A 25628-nucleotide genomic window follows, 5' to 3' on the forward strand; every position below is an offset into this window, starting at 1 on the left:
CCATCGGAGAGTAAAGGCCAAAGGGCAGCTGGTGAAAACACCTGAAAGCAACCCTATGGCAGCTCAAAGACTATGTGGTCCTGATGTAGGCAAAGGTGAGAACTCCTTCTTCTGGGATTGTGGAAATTGTTGGGGTTTGGGGGTCAGTCAGGAGGCAGGGGTGTTCTCTTACTTCCAAAAGAGGGAATTTAGATGAATTGTTATTTACCATTTTAGGAAACTTTTGTTCAGGAATGAATTTCATTCTTGCATGTTTGTCCTTGTAGAAGGAAACAGCACCACTTGCTTCATAAGTGTTTTCTTTTCAGCATACCACAGCTTAGAAATTTGGTTCTATTAATATGAATATCAAATATGTAAATTTAAGAGAATGAGACTGTAAAGTGATGGGCACAGGCTCTAAAGAACCCCTGCTGGAGGAAGAAGTGAGAGCATCATTTGTTCCCCATGGTCCCCGGGGGACCCCACTGCAGCTTGGGTAATGAGAATGAGCATTTGTTTCAAAAGTCAGAATCACCTCTCTCCTGACAACCATAATTCCTTTTATTAACCATATTTTACTGAGCATTAAACAGCACAAATCCAAATGATAAAGTGCAGGCCACTGCACAGGCCTGTAATTCAGTTCAGCTTGGGGTTGAGTGTACGGACACACCCCCCACGCTAACACACACAGACACACCCACACCCAGAATCTTGCACATTTTACCATCCTGCAACTATAGCATTTTAGAGAGCCCCATATCTTTAAAAAAAAAATAACACCCTGGTGCATATGCATACACACTTTCTTTTCCTGGTCAAATGCAGAAAGTGAGATTTATTTTAAAAGAAGAAGAAAAAAGACTTACATCAATGGGTTTATCTAAAAGGAAGCAAATTAAACAGAGCCATGCTGATAACAGCTGATGCCTGGTTATAATTCACTTCCCTAATGCTGATTAATATATTCACAAACAAATCGAATGTGTTGCCAAAAGAGAAACACTGCTGTTAACACCCCAACAGCTACTGGTTTCAGTTGTGCTTCTCGATCAGGCAAAATGCTCTTTCCCCAGCTCCTAACACTGTTTATTTTGCTTCCTGCCAATCTTGCAAATAATTCGTCTTGCGTGTCGTTTCCTCATAAATGCTTCCTGGTGCTTGATCACTTTGCCTGTGTGGCATTTGATTTCAAACTGCCATTTTACCTTTATAAACATTTAGAACTTTCTAAGCGTGAGGAGAATGCCCAAAAGGCATGCAAAAATGAGGCTGTAATTAGATCAGCAAAGTATGCCTTACAGCCTATCTAGCTTTCTGTGTATACCAGAAATCTCTCTTTGCATCCAATATTGCATTCCCAATCTGGGTGCAGAACAGTAAATTAACATTTACTCCAGCAAAGAGGCCCTGGTATCAACATGTTTAATTTATTATTATTGCAAAGAACAGTTTTCCCATGATTAGTGAAATAGAATACATATAATATATTTAAGGATCTGCACCCAGACCACAAAAAAGGGGGGTAGGGAGGGAGGGAAGGAGAAAAGCAGAAAATAAAAGAAAAAATAGAAGTAATATCAGTTACCACCTGACTTTTGTGGTTAAAAAATAGAATATGACGTGCAATAGTGCAATTTTCCTTTGCTAGTCCAGCAACGCAAGTCTTAATAGGAAGTCCACTGAGGATTTTCTGCATTTCAGGATTTAGTTGCGTGCTTGCCGGGGGTTAGAGTTCCTACCAGACTTCTGGCTCTGAGTGGAATCACTATGGCTAGAATCACTTTTATTCAGCCCAAGATGACGGAGCTTCATATCCCAGCGCTGTGAAATTTAAAACAGAAAATGGTCACAAGCACATATTACGAGGGTCATCACTTCTATTATGCTAACAACTGAGTAAGACTGCAAAATCAGATCTCAAAAGCATTTTACTACTTTTCCAAAAGTATAAAATCTATATCCCAGGGTAACAATGAGATGGATGCTATATAAACATAATTCTTTGATTTGAAAAAGCACAAAATTGGCCACTTGTATCAGTAATGCTTTCATATCAAATCTTTAACTTAAAATCTCTAATAAACGGTGACACAAATATACATTGATATCTGTGGGTATTTCCTGAGGTAACATACACAAGTCTAGTACTTCATGGGTGACCAACAAATGGAAGATTTACGTAGAGAATTTGAAGAAAGGGCTACTTTTTATTTTCCTCTCTTACGACTCGTAAAAACACAGCCTTTTAAACCTGTGTGATTTGAGCAGTGAAAAAAATGAAAATGGGGGGGTAGAGTCCCTTAAAAATATTTTCTAAATAATATCTACCAAGTGCAACAAAACAGAACAAAGTTCTGCCCTCATTCTACGTTTTACAAAGCAGACATCACCAATGTTTCTAATAACTACAATCAAGCTTATTAATATTTCATATTAACAATTTCAATAATGTTTACATTATTGAATATAATAATTTAAAAGGAAGTTATATTATGGTATTACAGGTAGTAAATAAGAATAAGGGCTATAGCACTACTTCTTAAACTTCAATGAATATAGAAATAACTTGGAGATCTTGTTAAAATTGCAGATCCTCATTCAGTGGGTCTGGGATGGGGCCCAAGATTTTCATACCTAACAAGCTCCCAGGTGATGCCAGTGTTGGTCCAGGGTCCACACTTTGAGCAGCAAGGAGCTAATGTCAGATGGCCCAAGTTCAAATTCTAACTCTATCAGTTACCATTCGAAGATTCTTGGACTTACTAGACCTTATCATTTACATATTAGAATTAATTCTAGCATCTGCTTCGTGTTCTGAAGATTCACAGATGAAAAATGTATAAAATTCTTAGTAGATAACAAATTCTCCATTTTCAATTACTGAAATTACTGAAAGTAATTCTTCATTTTAGCACACTTAACTCCACAATCTTATTGGATTTTCATATAAAAAAAAAAGTCTGAATTTCAGCTCCCCAAGGCAGGCGAAATATCTTGATTTGAACAACCTGCTATTACAGAGACTTAGGTTTAAAAGAAAATTTGCATTGCAAAACCATAAAAAAGTCTTTATTTAATTCTTGATCTATCCCTGAGAGCAAAAAAAATCAGCTGAAAAGGACAACTCTTATTTAAAAAACAAAACAAAACAGTATCCTCCACAAAACTCTTTTTTACATCTTCAGAACTGACTGAAAAACTACAGTAATGATCTCAGTAATTCTAGCCAAAAGAGGTTTACCATGCATGGTCTTTAACCCTGAGTTCTGTGTATGAATTAAAAATTGTTCAAGTTATTTCTTCCCTTCAGCATGTTTAAATCCAGACTGAAAATATAAATGAGTTCACAATAATAACTGTGAGTTCCCTGTAGAAAGCAATGGAAAATATCTTTGCCTTACTAAGAAAAAGGACAAACACGCCATGTGTCCTGGGACTTTACACGATGATAATTGTTTTGGTACCAAAAGAGAAGCGGCAAGCCACGTTATATGCTTTGCAGCAATGATGTTGAAAGCTCTTCCAACTGGTACAGGAATTTAGGACAAATTCCTGTTCTGCATTAGCAAGCAGAAAACGGAATTAAAAGGACAGTAAGAGATTCCAACACACTGAAGAAGAGCTACTTTTTAACAGACACCAAACAAATTGAAAAGAGATACAAATAGAGAATTCTCATGAGTCTGAACTTGACATACATCTCACTTTTGACAAAATACTGGTGGGGGGGGGAGAGCTTTCTGGAGGGTATTTTCTCCCTGCAAAATAATGCCCTCTACGTTTCTTGTAGGTCACTTAAACTGAAATGTGTCTGCTGTGTCAAGTGCCAGGTGTATAAGATAAACTGCCTGGGGGTGTTTAACTTACACTTGTAAATGTTTCCCAAGCCTTCAGACTCAGAGGGAAGAGGATGTATTATGTTTGGTACAATTACCACTCTCCCCTCCCCCCCCTTTCTGCCCACTACACACACACATACACACACACACACGCACACACACACCGTTTTTGATTCTTTGCCCTTCTGTGCATACTACCCACATTCCTTTTGTTGAAACAGATTTGCTTAGTAAGAGGAAATGGAACCTTCTATAATAAGGTGATTTACTGTGATTTTTTTTTAAATGCATCACTTACAGAATCTAAGAGTCATTGGCTTAAAAATAAAGCTATGTTTCTGCTCTAAGGACCTAATTTGGTCAGATCTCTTATATACAGATGAATGCGGCTGCACCTCGTACATAGGAACTGGTGTCTATGCATTGGAACAATATTGGCAGTTTTGAACCCAAGCTTTATTCTCCCCTTCTTCTCTGACTCACAGAACTGCAACTGTTCAAGGAACCAACATATTCAGCTAAAAAAAACTACATTTTCCAGCTTCTCTTGCAGCTAAGGATGGACAGGAGACCCAGTCCTAAGTAAAATTGCTAGGTAGGATGCTTGGAATCTATTTTTACCTCCCTTTTCTTTCTCCCTGAAATGTAGATGTGATGTGGAGGTAGGGCAGCCATCCTGTGACGTCCAGCTAACCTTGAATATGGAAGCAATATCTTTAAAAATGACCGATCCGTAAGCTAGATGGAGCCTGGAGCCCTAATGATAATGTGGAGCCACCAGAGCAGGGCTGGCCTAACTACAGTTAGACTTCCCATGGTGAGAAGTTAGACAGCTGTAGTTAGATCTCTGATACACACACAGAGAATTTGCTCCTTAAGTGAAACAGACATTACAGACAAACTCAGTTCTTGGAATATTAAATATATATGTATCAGGTTTTAATATTTCTCATGAAGTTGAGGGCAGCTATTTTGTTTAAATGACAAATGACTGTCTTTCTACTTTTATTTTCTGTTTATCATTTTGAACATAAAATTTAGGCTTACCTTAACTTTTTTACCAAGTCGATCCTTCCATTTCTCAGCAATAGAACCTTCCACCAACAGTAATCTATATTTTTAAAGAAGCAACCATTTTTGAAACATTAAAATATATTACTGAAAAGTACAAGGAATCATTGTCAGAAAAACTTACTGTTTATACTAGACTAGGACAGCCAAGTTTTAGAAGAGTAATTCTAACTAATTGGGAGTCATGGACCCCTCTAAGAACAAAGGAAGTCATGATCCCTCTCCCCAGAAAAATGCACACCCACAAATTTCCCACATATACTTTTGTATCCAATACATGAAATTGAAGGATCCAACAAAAACTGATCTTTAATCCCCCAGAAGGTAGACAGATTCCAAAGTAAGAACCTAGGAGTCATTATTCTGAATCCTTAAGGAGTGAATTACCTGGAGCGTTCCTCATCTTCATAGCCCATGATGAGATACTCTTCATTGACGTTAAGTGGAGGACACAGGCAACCAGAGCTGGTGTAAAGGTTAACAGTGTCCCTTGGAATGTTTACCAGAGAAGCCTTTAAAATCTCCTTCACCTCCACTACTGCAGTCACATCATGGCACTTGATCTTTACTTCTTTAACTTTAGCCCGAATGACTGGATAAAAGACAATAAAGCTGATGCGGTAATATGATACACAATAGGCACCCCATTCAAAAAAGACACATAGGCTTCTTTCTAGTCAATTCATATCCACTTAATGCTCAAAGAATAGAGAGGAAAAGTCAACCATATATTTTCACCTTAGACAGTAGTGAGTGACACACTACACAACACACCTGCCCCCTTAATGTTCAGCCCTGATCCCCTTTGCATGTAAGTTTATATTTGTGTGTATTTGCATGTAAGTTTATATTTGTGTGTATATAAGCATACATGTGTGCATGTATTTCATGGTGAGAAACCATTTAGATAATCAAAGACTGAATCTGGATGTCATTTTCCTTCAAAATTTCATTTTGGATGTGTGTATATGTATATGTGCAGTTTCAATTGTGCCAAGAAGAATTTAAACTATATTAATTTCACTACATGTAAAGACCTAGTACTTAAATATTCTTTGTTGCTTTGTCAGCATTCTTCTATAGGGTCTATTAATAGATTTTCTAAAGAGTTGGGTTTTTCTTTAGTGTCACAAAGTTGTTCTGTTCTATGGTGTTCCCAAGCTTGTTCTTCGATCTTTCCACCTTCCTCATCTTAGCTCACTGTTCAGACACCTGCTCCTTTCTTCCTTTGTTTCAGTGTAGATTATCTTTCACACCCTCCTTTAGGTATACTGCATTTTCTTTTTGAATAAAAACTGCTGCCACTCATGTGCTATGGAATGTGGTCTCATATGTCAACTGCATTAATTTACCTCTTTCAAGGGATATTCTAGCACCCAGCTTGTAAGACTTGGCTTGACTTCTCAATATAAAGACAAACTGCCTTAAAAATAATTCAGTTGCAAAGTCAAAGTATTTGACTCAGAATCTAGAAAGTACAGTTCTCCTTCTTTTCTGTATTTCTCTCCTTTGGAAGAGCCAAATTCTTTAGATTCCTACTTCTGGTAAATGAGCTTTTTACTTTTTTTTTTCCTAAAGGGGGAGTTTGAAAAAGCCTAAGAAGAAGCAAAAATGTCAATTAGTAAGAAGCCAGTGGCTTTTGACCAGGCAGCCTCATTGCTCTAGTTCAATATCCATGGATGTTATACAGAGGAAAACACAACATATCCAAATGAATGTACTTTTTGAAAGCCTCTTAGGCATATATCTGTACACTACTTTCATCTGAGTCCCTTCCCACATATTTTAGGGGTTTTGAACTACAAAGAAAAAAGTAATCCGTGAAAATATAAAGCCAGCTAATAAGCCACTGCCTCCCATCAATGCCCCAATTCCATATAGAAACTTATTCAATAACATTCCACCAGTACAAGGCACATACAATAAAAATTAAGCTACTAATTCTAAAAACTTCAGGACAAAACCTCATTTTTGCTTCACAGGTATTTCAATCTTCAGAGAATTAGTTGTCTCAAGTATGAGAGCTTATACTAAGCAAAATGTAACTGCCCAGCTGTCCCTGCTTGGTGTGATTTGTGAGTGAAGGAGTCCCTTTTTATTAGTGTTCTACTCTTATTTTAACAAAAGATAAGATTGCCCATTTTGAAACGTCATTTGTGAGACTCAGATGATAGATTCACAACGCCAGCTAGCAGACATTTTTGTGCGTCCTGGCTTATGTGAATGTGCTTCATAGCATTCATCAACTATCACAGATTAGTGAACTGTGCAAACCTTCTCAAACTAATGATTTATTTACCCAGTGTGTCTACTATTTTCATTAGAAATTTTTAGCACATGTACCCACTCCAAAATAAATATCTCTCTACAAGACTTACTTTATTATTCAAGCAATTTTGTTAAAGCTCAAGAGCTTTTAACTGAATTAATCTGAATGAAGCAGAGGTTTTATCTGAATTATCAAATGTTCCCTCCCCCACTTTGTTTTCTCAGTAGACACATGTAGATATTTAAGAAAGACAAAAATCAACATATTTTGGAATTTAAAATGTATTTTCTTTGCAGGGTTTTTCCTTCTGTTTAATCATTTCAGTGCCTGCCTTCCCCAAAGAAGCTCTGAGTAAGCCTCAGACAAGTGAAAATCCTTAAACTATGGGCAACCTAGTTATTGTTTGCCTATGAGAAAGAAATTATCTTTTTTCCATTAACTGTGCTCTGTATCCCATTTTCGGTTGTAAGTTTCACTCAGCTACCTCGTTGCTGATTTTCTCTTCCCGTGACTTGTAACCAGTAGTATTTTATCTTTTAACAAAAATAGCAGCACTAACCACTGCAGCACTAAGAAGGTTGGGTATAGTAAAAATTAATAAGTAAAATAAATATAAATTCAACTAAAATTCCCCAATATAAAATTTCTATCATGCTTTTGTTTTTATATAACCGTACTTAAAAGTTCATATAACATTTTCAGTCTTACAAAGCTAACTCCTAAAAATTAAGACTTCCTTTTTCTTGTGATATTCCATATCACTTTGTAGAGGAGAGGGTCCTCAGATGAGCAGCCAGGCTCATCTTAGGTAAACATTTCAACCTTGGAAAGTGTGTCTACCATTGGCTAAGAGAAACTATAGATTCCTCTAGAGATGTTAGTAAACAAAAAATAAAAATTGATTCCATTGAAGAAAAACTTGAGAAACTAGGTACATTTATTTTAAAGAGATTTAACTACACTGAATCTTTTACTTGATACCTTTCAATACACAGTATTCTCAAAGATATCAAAGATTACTCTTACAGAGATTTACCCATTTCTCTCCATCCAATTCCCAAAATTATAAAAGCAGGATAAGTGTGCCGTGTATGTCCTATATTCTCTAAAGTAGGCCATGTAAACTCAATAATAAAGCCCTCATTTTAATAATTTAAAAATCTATTTAATTGCCATGTTTATTCATTTACTCAGCATCGACAGAGACAGTAACATGAACTTTATTAATCTCATAAATGCCATGGGGGGAAAATCATAATAAAATGCCTATGGAATACAGCACATACTGATTTGTTCCTTATTTTATCAACTGGAAAACTCTATGAATTGACCCTTTGAAATATAGCGGTAATTGATATTTGTGACTCTGAAGCATCCCAGTACCCAAAAGTAATTCTGAATAATCAAAGGAAAGACAACTTAGGTTCAATAATCATTGATAAAATAAGGATAATAGAACGTCTCATGGCACAGTTGAGAAAATCACATATGATAGTGTATGGAAACCGCCTAACACAGTACTTGGCACAGAGGCAGCAGGCTTTTTCCTCCTCCAGTTAAATTTGTCAGCTACATTTAGATTGGTAGCTCTTCAATTAATATTTTCTTTATCAGAATACTGCATGTCTAGGTCAGGCTAGATAACAAAACATTTCCTTAATTGAGTACTAACAACTTTTGTGTTACTTTCCAACTCTGTTAGACTGAAGAAACCCAGTTTGATTCTTTTAACCACTCATAACGCATTGAAGTGCTCCTCTGTTTACCCCACTTACTGTTCACCCGTAAATCACAACTGATGACCCATTGCAGCTCCAAATCCTCCCTGGCCTGTCAGAAAGGGAAGAGTCCCTCCCATCTGTTTTGAAATGTATCTCTGTGTACTTAATTGCATGGTTCTAAGATGCCAGCAATGCTGCCTGATATGCTTCAAAAAAAATCAAGCATTTGTTGAGAATAGTCCCCTTATGAGACCGTTTAGTTGTTTAGAACAGGGAGAGTTTGCTCTTAAAAGTTGTCTTTGTTGGGGCTACCGTGGTGGTGCGGTGGTTAAGAACCCACCTGCCAATGCAGGGGACATGGGTTTGAGCCCTGGTCTGGGAAGATCCCACATGCCGCAGAGCAACTAAGCCAGTGCACCACAACTACTGAGCCTGCGCTCTAGAGCCCGTGAGCCACAACTACTGAGCCCGTGTGCCACAACTACTGAAGCCTGCGCGCCTAGAGCTTGTGCTCCACGACAAGAGAAGCCACAGCAACGAGAAGCCTGCGCACCCCACTGAGCCCCAACTCGGGGCAACCAGAGAAAGCCCGCGCACAGCAATGAAGACCCAATGCAGCCAAAAATATATCAATTAAATAAATCAATTTTAAAAAAAGTTGTCCTTGTTTGTTTTTAAGCCTCATTCTTATTTACACACACACATACACATCCTTTCTTAACTCAGCAGTTTATAAATCAATCATGAAGTTATCCTTACCATAGTTGTAATTGTTTCGGAAATAGGTCTTCTGTGTAGCTCTGATAGGTTTACATTTGCAGCGTTCTAAAAAATATAACATTTTATCTATTATAAGCAAAACTTCAACATCAGCTTTCTTTTGTTTATGCATATTTTTTGGTAATATTAGATCCAAGTTCGGTAGCAAGGAGGCTCTTAGTAATTTTACGTGTCTGGTCTCTTTCTCCTGGAACTACATTCACGTTTATTCTAGATACATAGCCTCTCATTCAGTGTCAAATGCTCATAAGTTCCATTCTCCAACAAACCACCCAGAGCCTGAGGAAACACTTCATCACCATGCAGGAGGAGAGCATGACTCCAGAGTCCTGAAAGAGACATGCTTAGTGCTTGTGGCAGAAGAATCAATGCCAACTGAGAGGCAATTTATGCTTATGCTCAGGTACCTGGTTTACCCCTGTGCAAGACCACTTGCATTCATAGACATTTTACAGATTACACAGCACCCCTCCAAATATTAGTTTCCGGATCTAAAAGCAACTCAGTGAGATAAGCAGGTATTGTTATAACCCAGTGAACTTATTGAAGAGGCATGAGTTCCTTCTTTTTTATTTAATTTTTACTTTTTAAATTTTTAATTGAAGTATAAATGAGTTACAATATTATACTTGTTTCAGGTGTACACCATAGTGATTATCATGACTACCTTCTACAAGCAGAATAACTGCTATTAAACTCAATGGGATTTTTATGTTTACTGGTGGAAATTACTAGATACATATTTCAAAATAAGAAGTTCTGTGCTTTTTAAATATCTGGTGAATGGTGACCAGAACACATATTCTATGTGACATAATACAGGTGTATGTAATAAACGTAATTACCTCAAAATGTTTCATGTATTGGATAAATCATTTAACATCTTGGAGAGTGGATTACTATATTGTTTATAGATTACTATATTGTTTATAGATTACTTAGTTAAGAAATATACAGGGCTTCCCTGGTGGCGCAGTGGTTGAGAGTCCGCCTGCCGATGCAGGGGACACGGGTTCGTGCCCTGGTCCAGGAAGATCCCACATGCCGCAGAGCGGCTGTGCTTGTGAGCCATGGCCACTGAGCCTGCGCGTCCGGAGCCTGTGCTCCGCAACAGGAGAGGCCACAACAGTGAGAGGCCCGCGTACCGCAAAAAAAAAAAAAAAAAAAAAAAAGAAATATACAACATATATACATCATACACCATAATATATATACATCATAGTAAATTCTTAGTCATTAAAGTCAATATAAAAATAGGAAATAATACACAATTACCTTAGAAAGCATTTTACTTTATGTAAAGATTTCTTTAAAATAGTACCCCTGAGAAAGCTTCATTTAAGATGAAATGCTATGTGTTTCTTCTATTTTCACACAGAAAAAGGAAAAACAAACACATGAACCACAGAAAAGAAGCCAACAAAAAATTTTTGTTTAAAAAGTGTTTTATGTTAGCATGGAGACTAATAAAAGGCAGAAGCTTTCCTTGACCATTTGACATTGTGTTTTCTAATCAAAATAAATGTTATTTCCAGTTGAACTCACAGATAACATGCTTTGAAGTAGTAGTCCCAAGGGATGTAACACCTCACTACCGCTTTTCAATTCTAGAAATAAGCGTCTCTACTGGGGACAGGGGCTGGTCTCCAAAGCAGGAGCAGCAGCACTGTTGTTCTCATCTAGGAGAGAAGTGAGGATGTCCTCAGTGCTACATACAGCAATTCTCTTGTTTTTCAGATAATTTTTAACACTATTTTTGTGGAAGAACAATCTCAGCCCAATACACCATATGTAACATCAGTGCTGGTTGCTCTTTTGAAGAAGACTCTTCAAAAAATAACTTTCTTATTAGCAAAACATTTGTATTCCCATTTAAAACAGAATAGAAAGTTATCTAGTTCTATTGTTTTATTTTGTACCAAAATATTACACATTTTTAAAAGAGAAATATTCTTGAGATTGATATTATTTCTGAAGAAATATATGTTATGGTCTTTGACTTACAAATTATCCTCACCCATATATAGATATGGATTTAGGCTTTTCTACCTCTTTATATTTTTTTAATTAAAAAATTTTTTTTATTGGGGTATAGTTGTTTTACAATGTTGTGTTAGTTTCTACTATACAGTGAAGTGGAGTTCCCTGTGCTATACAGTAGGTTCTTATTAGTTATCTATTTTATACATATTAGTGTATATGTGTCAATCCCAATCTCCCAATTCACTTATGCTTTTCTATCTCTTTAAAAATAGATATTTATTCATTAAAAATAATGAATGTAGATAAATTATCTACATATTTGTAGTTCTTCAGAAAATTGCACATGTTCTAATAAAAAATTCTTGGCAAAAATACAACAGCTGTTACTGGATTGCATCTAATATGATGTTGTTACCATATAACTTTGCTTGAAGCATAAAAAATGGATTCCAGGGCTTCCCTGGTGGCGCAGTGGTTGAGAGTCCGCCTGCCGATGCAGGGGACACGGGTTCGTGCCCCGGTCCAGGAGGATCCCGCATGCCGCGGAGCGGCTGGGCCCGTGAGCCATGGCCGCCGGGCCTGCACGTCCGGAGCCTGTGCTCCGCGACGGGAGAGGCCACAACAGTGAGAGGCCCGCGTACCGCAAAAAAAAAAAAAAAAAAAAAAGATTCCAAAACACTTTCCAGGCAGAGATTTTTCAAAAAAATTATATCATAAAACAGTTTAGGAAGATTTCAAGTAGGTGTTTCCACAACCATAGGTACAACTACATGTATTAGCTAGTCTCTTTCCTAATAGCTAATGACCTAAGCAATTATTTTCTTGGGACTAAATTTTGTTCCTCCTCAATGCACTTGTTTCTCCTGCTGGCCTCAGAGGTGGCACTGCCATACTATATGTTTGAAAACTTTCCTATGCTCCAAACCTTAGCTCTTGCTATCAGCATATATCTGTCTGGTTGAAGTAACTATTAGCTCAAAAAATAACAGAGTAATAAGGAGGAGTGGAACTTTATATCCACAAGGCTCAAATACAGAAGAACTTTCACTTATTTATGCTAACTCAACTCAAACATTCATATCTGAAGGTTTTCATGAAAAGTGTATCTTAGATCAACATATCTGGAAGATTATCCCTTTTCTAAAGTATTTCTACCCACATCTACATATATGTCTCCAAAAGCCCAAGAACTGGGAAATGGCCAAAAAAAAAAATCATAGAGGAATACACTGCATGCATTATTTACTACATTTTTTTGTACCAGCCATCCTAAATCAGACTGCAACAGCTTCTTTTTATTTTACTACCAATAGTTGATTTCTCAGACTTTTTATTGGGCCAGTAGCATTATCATCATATCTACTTTAATTCACCAATAATTTTGCCACTAGTGTCCCTTCCCCAGCTTGCCAATGGCATAAGGTCTTATTTTTTCCCTAAGTGGCAAAGTAAAATCTATTATTTTACTGAGCTTTGCACAAAAGACCACTAGATATTGATTTGCTTGCATTCCACTGTTGAGAAGAAAAACATGTAAAGGAACTGCCTTGGTGCTCTTATCTAAGGAAAAAATACGACAAAATTTAAAGGAGTTGGCTGTGACACAGTAAAGAAGTGACAAGGAGTCCTTCTAGTGTGGGGTAAGTTTTAATATTAGCAATTCATTCACCTCAAAGTCTAGAATTAAATATAACCTGAATCACAGGACAACATGCAGTCCTATATCTCAGAAGCATCTCTGGAGCACAACCAGGAAACTGTCTTGGGCAGCTTTCCCTCATATTCTCTAGTTAGATTCTCTCAGCTACTCTTCTAGAATCCAAGATCTCCTACTCCTCTGCTAATGAAACTGAAAACTGTTTATTATCCTAGTATGAACATGAGTTTACCACCCTAGAACACATAGGAGTTTGTGAAATTAACATGCCCAGTGCTGCACAGAACCTGGTCTGCAATTCAGGGGAGCTGCCCTATGGTGCACTGCAGTGCCTGAGCCAGGAACAGCTTCACTGTCTCAACACTGGGGCTTCTGAGAAACATAGTCCCGAGTGGAAGTCATCACATCCTTCTTTATTCATTTTTTTACACATAAAAAAAGAATCAGCTCATTTATTGCAAATAAAGACAATAGGCTTTTTTAAAGGGTTCCATGATTTTACAAGTCTAAAAATTATAAGTACCTGACAATTATGAAATTTGATACTCACCAGACCTTAATTATTCAAGGCAACCTTGTTTGAGTTCAAGCTTAAGTATGATATGACTTTCTAACTAACCCTGACCTTTGTTTGAAATTGACTTCTGTTGGGTCTTCTCCAGAGCTGTAAGACTATAATTAACTTTGGCAGATTCCAAAACCCCTATAACCTTTCATGTACCATGACTTTGGAATACTACCATCTGTTAGTGAGTACTTTTCTGCTTTTTTTTAGGAAAGGGCCTTAGATCTGTGCTCAAGATTTATTTTCAAAAAGAAAATACAGGGCCTCCCTGGTGGCACGGTGGTTGAGAGTCCGCCTGCCGATGCAGGGGATACGGGTTCGTGCCCCGGTCTGGGAGGATCCCATGTGCCGCGGAGCGGCTGGGCCCGTGAGCCATGGCCGCTGGGCCTGCGCATCCGGAGCCTGTGCTCCGCAACGGGAGAGGCCACAACAGTGAGAGGCCCGCATACAGCAAAAAAAAAAAAAAAAAAGAAAATACAATTCTATTTGCATTACAATTTCTATTATAACTCTTTCAAGACTGACTCTAATCAGATCAGAGTTTAAGTAATTTTAATTTGTACCAAATGAACTATATGTTTTATATTTGACCCTGAAAGCCCACTTGTCCACGTTCACTCCATTTTAAGACACATAGGAGCAGACCACAACAATTTTTAAAACAGATGTAAAAAATAAAATGTTATGATCCTTAACTATGACTTCTTTACTGAGATCCAGATCTATATTTTCAATTGCCTATAAATGGTGTCCATGAGCAAGGCTTGAGTAATTTTAAACATATGTCAATGTCCATCACACCATAAACTTGTCTTTCTTCTATAGAAATAGCGTTTTCTGACTCTACAACCCTGGGATAACTATGCTTCTCTAAATATAAGATGGAAAAGGAAAAGAGAACTAACATTTGTTGAACCCTTTGAGTCACTTACGTATCATTCATTCTACAAATATTTATTGGGTGTCTATTACATGCCAAACTCTGTGCCAGGCCTGTACGACACCTGATGAGCAACAGACAATTCAGAATAGGATACAGACATTGAACAAATAATTACACACGAAATAATTTATTTTCATATGTAATACATCCTATGAAACAAAAGTACAATGTGCAGTGAGAACATACAATTTGATGACCTAAACTAGTCTGGTCTTCAAAGTCCTCTGAGGAAATGACATTAAAGCTTGAAACCTGAAAGATCAGCTGTAGCTATCTAGGCAGGAACTACATCTTTATACATAAGATAGTGAAGAAGAAGACCATAAAGGAGACTGAGAAGGTGCATCCAAAGATGGGGAAGAAATACAGGAGAGTATAGAGTCAAAAAGCTGACAGAAGATGGTGTTTCAAGAGAAAAGGAGAGCTCTCTTTGAGGAGAGCACCCTCAAAGCTCAGATGACTTAAGAGAGAAGGGGGTCCTTTAAATTCAGTTGGCAAGGGGACTTCCCTGGCAGTCCAGTGGTTAAGACTCCGCGCTTCCACTGCAGGGGGTGTGGGTTTGATCTTGGGGAGCTAAGATTGTGCATGCCGGGGGGCCAAAAAAAATTTTTTAGTTGGCAAGAAAAAGAAGGATGAAAGCCAGAGGGACACTCTATCCACTGCACAAGAAGAAAAAGGAGAGAGGCTTTTACTTTCTCATTGAGGGATGAAGTCATCAGCTGCTGGGAATGAGAGGCTAAGAGAAGCAGGTTAGGGAAGAGTAAGGAGAGAAGAGAAAGTATAAAACAGTGATTTTGGGCTTCCCGGGTGGTGCAGTGGTTGAGAGTCCGCCTGTCGATGCAGGGGACATGGGTTCGTGCCCCGGTCCGGGAAAATCCCACATGCCGCGGAGCGGCTGGGCCCGTGAGCCATGGCCGCTGAGCCTGCGCGTCCGGAGCCTGTGCTCCACAACGGGAGAGGCCACAGCAGTGAGAGCCCCGCGTACTGCAAAAAAAAAAAAAACCCAAAAACTAAACAAACAAAAAAACAGTTATTTTATTGCGTGGAAAGGCAAACTTTCTAGAGAAACATGGTAGGAATGCTAGGCAATGTTAATCATGTATTTGAATTTTGTCTTGAACTTAAAGTAAAACCAGTCACCCTAGCTGAGTAATCTTCTCCAGCATCAGGAGTTGAGAATTGGCCAGGTGACTAAGGCAGAAGAAAAGATAGCCAAGGGAAATGAGGGTATTTTCAAGGGAATGATTATTACAATAGACCATGAAATCTCAGGTAGACAAGGAGGTTAGGGTTGAACAATAATAGTAAGCAGTATATGATGAATAGGTAGTCCCAGTGGAGTAACATTTTAGCAGTGATGATACTAAAGCAAATTTGCTGGAATGAAAAGAGATGGTAGGCAAAGAAGTGGATACTTGAAATTAAGATTACAGAGCTGGCACCAGTGCTAGATGGCAAGGTATTGAATGTGCCCATGGAAGTGGATGGCTGGGATAGAACAAACAGGTTAGTGAAGTGAAGGAGTCAATGCACTAGATGGATTATCTACTTTATCATCAAAGTCATCAAAATGGCAACAGGGATGGGTGCCATTATGGAACATGTACAGATAGAGCTTAGTGCAGGGTGGGCAATGTATCATTTGGCCTTCTGGAAGTCAGTTTCACTACCCTTCTAGAAAAAAAGAGATGGTGAAACATCCCTAGATTCTACCCCTAGGACCACCTTCCCTCTTCCCAAAATTACAAGTCATGAAATGGACACTGTATTGAAAATCTAGAGGATATTATTATTCCTGGTGCAGTAAAAAAAACTAAAACAAACAAAAAAACAGAACCCTAATGTCCTGATCTCAATAATGAAGGAAAAATTTTAAAAAGAACAACAATGTATCTCTTACAGAATCAGGAACCATGTTGATCTGTACCACTAAGAAGATCTATACCACTGAGGCAGAGTCCAGGAAACACCATGGTTAAAAGGATAGACTTTTATTGTGAGACACAGCTGGGTTTGAATGTAGGCTCCATCTCTTACTATTTTTGTAACTTTTTTTTTTTTTTTTTTTTTCGGTATGCGGGCCTCTCACTGTTGTGGCCTCTCCCGTTGCGGAGCACAGGCTCCGGACGCGCAGGCTCCGGACGCGCAGGCTCAGCGGCCATGGCTCACGGGCCCAGCCGCTCCGCGGCATATGGGATCCTCCCAGACCGGGGCACGAACCCGTATCCCCTGCATCGGCAGGCGGACTCTCAACCACTGCGCCACCAGGGAGGCCCGTATTTTTGTAACTTTTAATATCTAAAAGGTGGTATCTTGCAGAATAACTGAGAGAATTAAATGAGATAATACACATAAAATACCTTTCACAGTACCTAGCACACCACGGCCCATAAATATCAGATTTATTTTTGCGCAAGATTCACTGGGAATCCCAATCCTTCATTTGTAAAGACCATTTAATGAGTAAGATAAGCAATATTTTCCCAAGGCTCCTTGCCACCTACAGAGCTGTGGTGCCTACCAAAAGTAAGCAAAGCGATCAGATTTTTTTCAGTAGTGCCTGACTCTGCTATTTTGATTCAGGTACACCAAGCTAATTTCTTTCCTGATGTAGGAAGTCCATTTGAACTATCATGTACACATCCAAAATTTGAAGGATCAAACTTAGCGAGCCAAAATGATCATGTATGTGGCCATTCTAATAAACATTAGTGCTAAAGAGTATGGCAAAATTAAGGGCACATGAGTTTAAATCCTATCTCTCTCCGTTCCTACTTATGTGGCCTTGGGCAAGTTACAAAACCCATTTCTAAACTAATGCTGGCTACCTCAGAGGGTTACTGTAAGAATTTAAAGAGTAATTCACATAAAGAATTTGGCACAGAACCTGGTATTTAATCACTCATTGGATGTTAGCTAGTAGTAGCAGTAATATATAAGCAAACCAAAAAGATTGGAAGGAAGATACTTATGCAAATTCAAGAGCAGTTTATGAAACAGAAGAGATAATTTTCTAACAAAAAAATGATCTATAAGTTTGAGGATTAAAAATTTGCTAAATTTTTTCCTAGAGATAGAAACTTAATTTAGATTATTACATTTAGTTTAGGGGGAACTGTATAAAAAGAATGAATTTAGAAATCATATTGGTATTATGCTCACACAAAGGCATACTATTTCACAGTAAAATGATACACAGAACTAAATGGGTAAATCTCAAAAGCATTATACAAAAACAAAAGCAGCCAGTCACAAAAGAGTACGTACTGTATGATTCCACTTCCATGAAGCCGAAGAACAAACATTAATTTATGGTAATAAAAATCAGACCTATGCTCACCTCATGGTGGGGTAGGTGATTGACTCGGCACAAGGGAATTCTCAGGGGTGATGGAAATGTTCTTTATCTGGATCTGGGTGATAGCTACATGGGTATATACATTTGTCAAAAGTCAATGTGCCATAGACTTAAGAACTGTGCATTTTACTGTAAGTACCATTGACATAAAAATTCATACTTATATGAATTCCTTTCATTTTTCCATAAATTAAAGTGTCATGACTTAGCAGCTGTTCATTACACGTTTAAAATAATATTTATTTCCTAAACATATACATTGGGCAAAGAATATCATATTAGGTTCTATTTTGGATTAGAGCAGTATGTGGAAAATGCAATGAAGTTGATTGGTGAACTCAGGTAATATAATCAGGCTTTTAAAAGCAAAACTAACATTTGCTTAATTTAGCTCAAAAAACAAACCTCGAACATTGTAATAAAGGTCTCAATTCGTAGTAATTTGCACTTTGTAAAGGGGAATTGCTTAAGATTGAGGGAACTAACACTATATTAATATGAAAAGGAAATTTAGTTTTATTCCTTTAGGATTTATGTCACTGGAAATTTTAAAATAAACTCTTTCAGAAGGTTTCTGGATCCACAAGTCATTCAGGACATACAAAATGTAAAGAACCAATGTGATATGCCTGTTTTCTCCTATGAGATCTGAAGTGTTTGCTTTGTGATATATAAAAGAGGTCAATTAAGAGGGAATTCCCTGGCAGTCCAGTGGTTAGGACACTGCGTTTTCACTGCCAAGGGCCCTAGTTCAATCCCTAGTCGGGGAAATAAGATCCCCGCAAGCTACTCAGTATGGCTAAAAAAAAAAAAAAAAGGTCAATTAAGAGAAAAGCAAAGTGGGTCTTTCAGAACATCATGCATCCACTCAATGTCAACCACACAGAAAAGAGGTGGGAGAAAACGGTAGTGCAGTCAACTGTTCACTCCTTCACTCCCTCCCTGTTCTTGGCATCAAGTATGCCTGGTACAAGGGGTGGTCATTAAATTTTTGATGAATGGTGGGTGGATGGACTAATAAGTTTATTGGTAGATGGACTATGAAGTTTCAGTACTGGGGATCTGGGAAAACAATGGTGCCACGTACTAAAACAAAAGTTTCAAGGAGTAAATTTTTAATGAAAAGAAAATTATTAAAAATGTAGTATTTGAAGTACAAATAGGCTGCCCAGGTGGAAGTGTTTACTGGAGGAGAAATGTGGAACTCTATCTGCGAGAGTGAACAGAACTGTCACAAGAGTGATAATTAGGCCTATGTGGCTGAATGACTTCCAACAGGAAGAACTTATTGTAAGGAGAAGCAGAGGTCAAGCACAGAAACTTGGGGAATGCCCATAGCTGGTGGACAGGAGGCAAAGAACTAGGACAATTTGGGTAATAGCTCAGGGAGAAGAATACTTAGGAATAAGTATTAATCAAAAGTGTCCAGGGACTTCCTTGGTGGTGCAGTGGTTAAGAATCTGCCTGCCAATGCATGGGACACGGGTTCAATCCCTGGTCCAGGAAGATCCCACATGCGATGGAGCAACTAAGCCCATATGCCACAACTACTGAGCCTGCGCTCTAGAGCCCGTGAGCCACAACTACTGAAGCCTGCATGCCCTAGATCCTATGCGTGGCAACTACTGAGCCCACGCACTGCAACTGCTGAAGCCCACACCCTCTAGGGCCCATGTGCCACAATCATTGAGCCCATGTACTGCAACTACTGAAGCCCTTGTTACCTAGAGCCCGTGTTCCACAACAAGAGAAGCCACTGCAATGAGAAGCCTGTATACCACAATGAAGAGTAGCCCCAGCAAAACTAGAGAAAGCCTGCTTGCAGCAACAAAGACCCAACACAGCCAAAAAAGAAAAGTGTCCAATACTGGAAAGCAGTGAAAAAAGCATATATTTGTAAGCTACTATATAATTACAAAATACGATTTTTATCTAGCCTAATTTTATTTTCAAATAAAGGGTAGAAGTTGCCACAAGTTAAGTCAGCCTCTATAGTCAGTATACATTTGCACCAAAAGAAAAAAAAATTGGACTCCTTCCCAAAATTAGGAGGAAGCCAAAGGGGAGGAAATAAATTTGGAGAAGGAAAGAGAGAGAATGGGTCTATACTACCCAAGCTAGGCATTGGTCATCCCAATAAAAGGGGGGGGGGGCGCTGCCACGGCAGGCCTGGCAGGTGCAGGCAATCAAGAATCAACAGTTACTCAGCTGCTCAGAGGAGTTTCTCAGAAGCACCTTTGAAAAAGGGTCAGGAAGGTATTAGTGAAAACTGGGAGAGTACCCAACTTAACATCAGCAGATATTACTCATGTTTCCCTAATTTGAAAATATATCAGATATGGGACTTCCCTGACAGTCCAGTGGTTAACACTTCGCCTTCCAATGCAGGCTGTGCAGGTTTGATCCCTGGTTGGGGAGCTGGGATCCTATGTCCCTCCTGGCCAGAAAACCAAAACGTAAAACAGAAGCAATATTGTAACAAATTCAATAAAGACTTTAAAAATGGTCCACACCAAAAAAAAAAAAAATCTTAAAAAAAATTTTTTTAAAAAGAAAATATATCAGATATATACCAGAATTCAGCAGTCAATATGATCTGATTTTATATTAAAAAAACAGACCCAGAATAACAGGTTAAGTGATTTGGTCATGCTTACACAGTTAATTAGTGTCAGAATTTACTAACTATATCACCTCTTTGGGGAAATTTATGTTTTTCAAATACAAAAGCTCATAAATTGGTCACCATCACCAAGTAGAAAACTGGGGCGGGGGGGGGGGATTCTTCTTCAGAATTGTTTTAATAAACAACGTATCTTTTCATTGCACCATTTGAATACTTGCCTTAATTTTCTGTGTTGATTTGACAGACGAAGTGACTCAGCAGAATAGAACTAAAATTGTTTTTCTCCATATTCCATGTTATGGAAACTAGAGAGAATGTACACCTTATTATGATAGTGGATTTACAACAGCAAAACACACTCACAAACTGGAAGCTGCTCAGACATTCACTATCTCCCAAAAAGGAAGACTGTTAGGCTTTGAGGCAAAGGATAAATTAACTGGAGAGAAAGAATTTCATTTCCAAATTCCAGACAGAAACAGCTTGACACTTTTGAAAGAGGGGTTATGAGGGTTACAATGTTTTTGTGTCTTCCTCATTTCCTGCTTTATCATAATCAACCTCAGCTGTTACATTACTCCAAAGCACAAAATTTTGAGTGTGAACAAATTTTCTTTTCTTTTGGAACATGTGACTATGTCAGTGTGTTTCTTCACAAGCAAATGAGCTTGGTTTTGCCTCCCTGTTAATTTGCTTTCATCACTCCCATTATACCAGGGGACAGGAAAACATTTATAAAAGAGAAACAGTAAACACTGAACCCTGGAACACTGTATTCATTCTAGGTAGTTTTACACATTGAACTATCTTTGTGTATGAATTTATAGTGTCATTAATGTCTTCTCTCTTTCACACACTGAAGTGCTATATTATTCTAACCATAAGTTCTACACAAATTGATAGCACATGCATGCGCTTGGCCTGAAATTTTGACTCACTAATTGTACTATAAACTAATGAGGTTTTCTGTTTGTTTTCAGCAAACATGAATAGCAGGAGTGATCCTTAAAATAGCACCACTACTGGACACCAGTGATTTCCAGCTAATTTTATGACATTATAAGAACACTCAATTACATTAAAAAGGTAACAACATAATTCTAAATAAATCATTTTAATTCACTTGTGTTTTTTAAAAGATAAATGTTTGTTTGGTGCACACTGCCTCAGGTCAAATACCTGTCACTCTGATAAGATTCAGTGGAAATCAACAGTGAAAACCCTTCCAATCTAATGAAAATTGATGTTTCAAATTTATTTACAACTTACTAAAGATTCCACTTCCACCTATAAGACACCTTACAAGGCAGTACATACAGACCCAAATCAGTGCACATTGCTATTTCCAGAAAGTAAAAAAATAAGTATACAGTAACTAATTGCAGTTGTAAAGTTCCTGCAGAAACAAATGCAGCATTAGTCATAGTAAAAAAAACAAAACAAAACTAGAAACAGTGCAAATATCCAGGAACATTAGAATGAATAAATGAAGTGTGGTATACTCACATGATAGAATACTATACAGCAATGAAAATTTAGAAGTTCTGCTAATGAAGAACAAAGGAAGCCCCCCCCACACACATGCAAACACACTATATATATATTAGGATTCCATTCATAAAAGTTGAAAATCGGGCAAAATTAATCTATGCTGTTAGAATTTCTGCTAGTGGTTACCTCTGGGAAGAAAGGTGGAAGTAGTGGTTTGGAAGAGGCACAGGGAAGTGTTTCTGGAGTACTGATAATGGTATACATCTTGATCTGTGCAGTGGTTACATACAAGTGTTTACTTTGTGAAAAGGCACTGGGCTGCATGCTTATGATTTGTGTCTTTTCTGTACGTATGCCATACTTCACTTAAGGGTTTATTTTATGGAAAAATGGAGTAAGTAGACTCCATCATGTCTCTCCCACTGAACACAGTTATAAAACAGAATGCAAGATGTTGCTACTTAAGGACTCTGAAAAGTAAACAGTAGCAGGAAGTTTGAGGAGAAGCTCAGTACCATCAGACTGATAGTGGGTTCATCATTATTTCCACCTCTGGTACCTCCCAGCCTGGTTTCAACACAGCCAGGAAGTAGGTATCATGCAGAGTCCTCCAGGAAAAGCCCCCTGGTTCTGACTCAGGAAGTCAGAAAGGGTCTCCTAACTCTCCATTCTCTTCTATCCCCATCTCTGAAGCAATCGTGGGACAGTGGTGGCAGCAACAGCTGCTGCAAGGGAGGTCCTTGGAAGCCTAAAATGCCAGTGGAGGGGAGCCTTCCTTTCTGATTGGATGACATGTGGTGTCAAGAGACTGGGACAAACCCCCATTGCTATGTCCTCCACCACTTGGCCCCTGATACAGAAGAAGTCACAGAAGTATATCACAGAGTGGGATAAAGCTCCAGCTTTCTGGCAAAAGGACAAAAAGGGGGAGCCCCCAAGGAACAGAAAAGTACTAAGGCAATCACAGAGAGGGAGGAGCTTGGGAAATGGTCCCATAAAAATACTTATGAACTGCTGGGCTCACCCCTGGGTATATGTGAATCTGACACTAAACAGTATACTATAGACTTTGAAAACTCGACTATGGTATAAATCACAGCTCTGATCTCACACTGGCCACTGAGTAGTGTACACATGGGATAGATCTGAAAGGCACTGCAAATGCCTTTGGAAGTGGAACTGATATTGAAATCACAACCCACAGAAGACCAGTCAGAATTTGCAGCTTCACCCAGTTAGGTAGACTGCTGCTAGAACAAAAATATCACCATTCCCCATATGATTTTAAAGACCCAAAGTCTTAGAACATAATATTCAAAATGTCCAGGATCTAATAAAAAATTACTCTGCCCATGAAGAACCAGGAAAATCTCAATCTGTATGGGAAAGACAATCAGATGGCACAAATGTTGAAATTATCCAACCATGATTTTAAGGCAGTTTTATAAAAATTCCCCAGAAAGTAATGGTGAACACCCTTGAAATGAAGGAAAAGATAGAAAGTCTCAGCAATGAAATTCAGGATATAATAAAGAACCAAGAGGAAATCTTAATTTTGAAAATTACAATAACGGAAATTTAAAAGTTCACTGGATGGGCTCAACAGCAGAATGGAGAGGACTAAGGCAGGAGTCAGTAAACTTGAAGACAGGCCAATAGAAATTATCCAGTGTAAAGAACAGAGGAAAGCTGGGAGGGAATGAACAGAGCCTCTGGGACCTGTGGGAAATATCAAAAGGTCTAAAATTCATATCATCTTCAACTCACAAGTAGAAAAGAATGTGGTATAAAATATTTTTGAAGAAATAATTGCTGAAAGCTTTCCAAATTTGAGAAAAGGTATAAACTTATAGATACAAGAAGCTCAATTAACCCTAAACAGGATAAACCCAAAGAAATCAATGTCCAGACATACTGTAATCAAACTGCTAAAAAGTAAAGACAAAGAAAACATTATTGAAAGCAACCAGAGAAATCTGATGCATTACTTACAGGAGAACAACGATCTGAATGACAACCAATTTCCCATGAGAAACACTGAGGACAGAAGTAAATGAAATAACATTTCTTAAGGACTGAATGAACTGCCAACCCAGAATTCTATATCCAATGAAAATATCCTTCAGGAATGAATATGAGATGAAGACATTTTTAGATGAAGGAAAACTGATAGAATCTGCTGCCACCAGAACTGCTCTAAAAGAAGTATAGGGCCTCCCTGGTGGCGCAAGTGGTTGAGAGTCCGCCTGCCGATGCAGGGGATATGGGTTCGTGCCCCGGTCTGGGAGGATCCCACATGCCGCGGAGCGGCTGGGCCCGTGAGCCATGGCCGCTGAGCCTGCGCGTCCAGAGCCTGTGCTCCGCAACGGGGGAGGCCACAACAGTGAGAGGCCCGCATACCGCAAAAAAAAAAAAAAAAAAAAAAAAAAAGAAGTATAAAGGAAGTTCTTCAGACACAAGGGAAATGATACTAGAACATCAGGGAAGAAGGAAGAACAATAGAAATTATAAACATCTGTATAAATACCGTAGGCTATTTTTCTCCTCTTGAGCTGTTTAAAACATATTTAATGTTTGAAAGAAACATGAATGGTTCAAAGAGAAAATACTACATTGTCTCATGGAAAGACAGATATATATATATCAGACAGACACATACATGGGTGTGTCTGTGTGTGTGTACACACATGTGTACATGAGAGTGTGAGAGAGAGAGAGAGAGAGAGAGAATGAGAGAGATATAGATTCAAATAACCCAAGAGAAAGCTAGGAAATTAGAAAACCAGCAAGAATATAAAAGAACTAAAAAAAAGTATCAATCAGTGAATCTAATTGACATTTTTTTTTTTTTTTTTTTTGCGGTATGCGGGCCTCTCACTGTTGTGGCCTCCCCCGTTGCGGAGCACAGGCTCCGGACGCGCAGGCTCCGGACGCGCAGGCTCAGCGGCCATGGCTCACGGGCCCAGCCGCTCCGCGGCATATGGGATCCTCCCAGACCGGGGCACGAACCCGTATCCCCTGCATCGGCAGGCGGACTCTCAACCACTTGCGCCACCAGGGAGGCCCCTAATTGACATTTAAAGAACATTCCACCCAATAACACCAGAATATATATTTCCAAAGTGCACATGAAACATTCACCAGGATAGATCATATCCTGGGTCATGTAATAAACCTTAACAAATTTAAAAGATTAAAATCATACAAATTATATTCTTTGACCATAACGGAATTAGAATAAAAAATTAATAGCATAAAAAGAACAGAAAAAGCTCCAAACAGCACCAAATTTAACAACACACTCCTAAGTAAGGCATGAGTCACAGAGGTAATCTCAAGG

General features: G+C 38.4%; 1 protein-coding gene across 1 annotated transcript in view; it reads right to left on the reverse strand.

Moving 5' to 3' along the window:
- Positions 1 to 1689: 1689 nt before the first annotated feature.
- FRZB (frizzled related protein) overlaps positions 1690 to 25628 on the reverse strand; it is a 32959-nt gene continuing 9020 nt past the window's right edge. Inside the window, exons 3-6 of the mRNA XM_060107097.1 lie at positions 9645 to 9710; positions 5283 to 5487; positions 4872 to 4935; positions 1690 to 1806 (exon numbers count right to left, since the gene is read on the reverse strand). Coding sequence (XP_059963080.1) covers positions 1690 to 1806; positions 4872 to 4935; positions 5283 to 5487; positions 9645 to 9710 — 452 coding nt within the window. The remainder of the gene's footprint in view (positions 1807 to 4871; positions 4936 to 5282; positions 5488 to 9644; positions 9711 to 25628) is intronic.

The sequence above is a fragment of the Mesoplodon densirostris genome, chromosome 8 (genome assembly GCF_025265405.1).
Source record: "Mesoplodon densirostris isolate mMesDen1 chromosome 8, mMesDen1 primary haplotype, whole genome shotgun sequence".
NCBI classification, from domain to species: domain Eukaryota; kingdom Metazoa; phylum Chordata; class Mammalia; order Artiodactyla; family Ziphiidae; genus Mesoplodon; species Mesoplodon densirostris.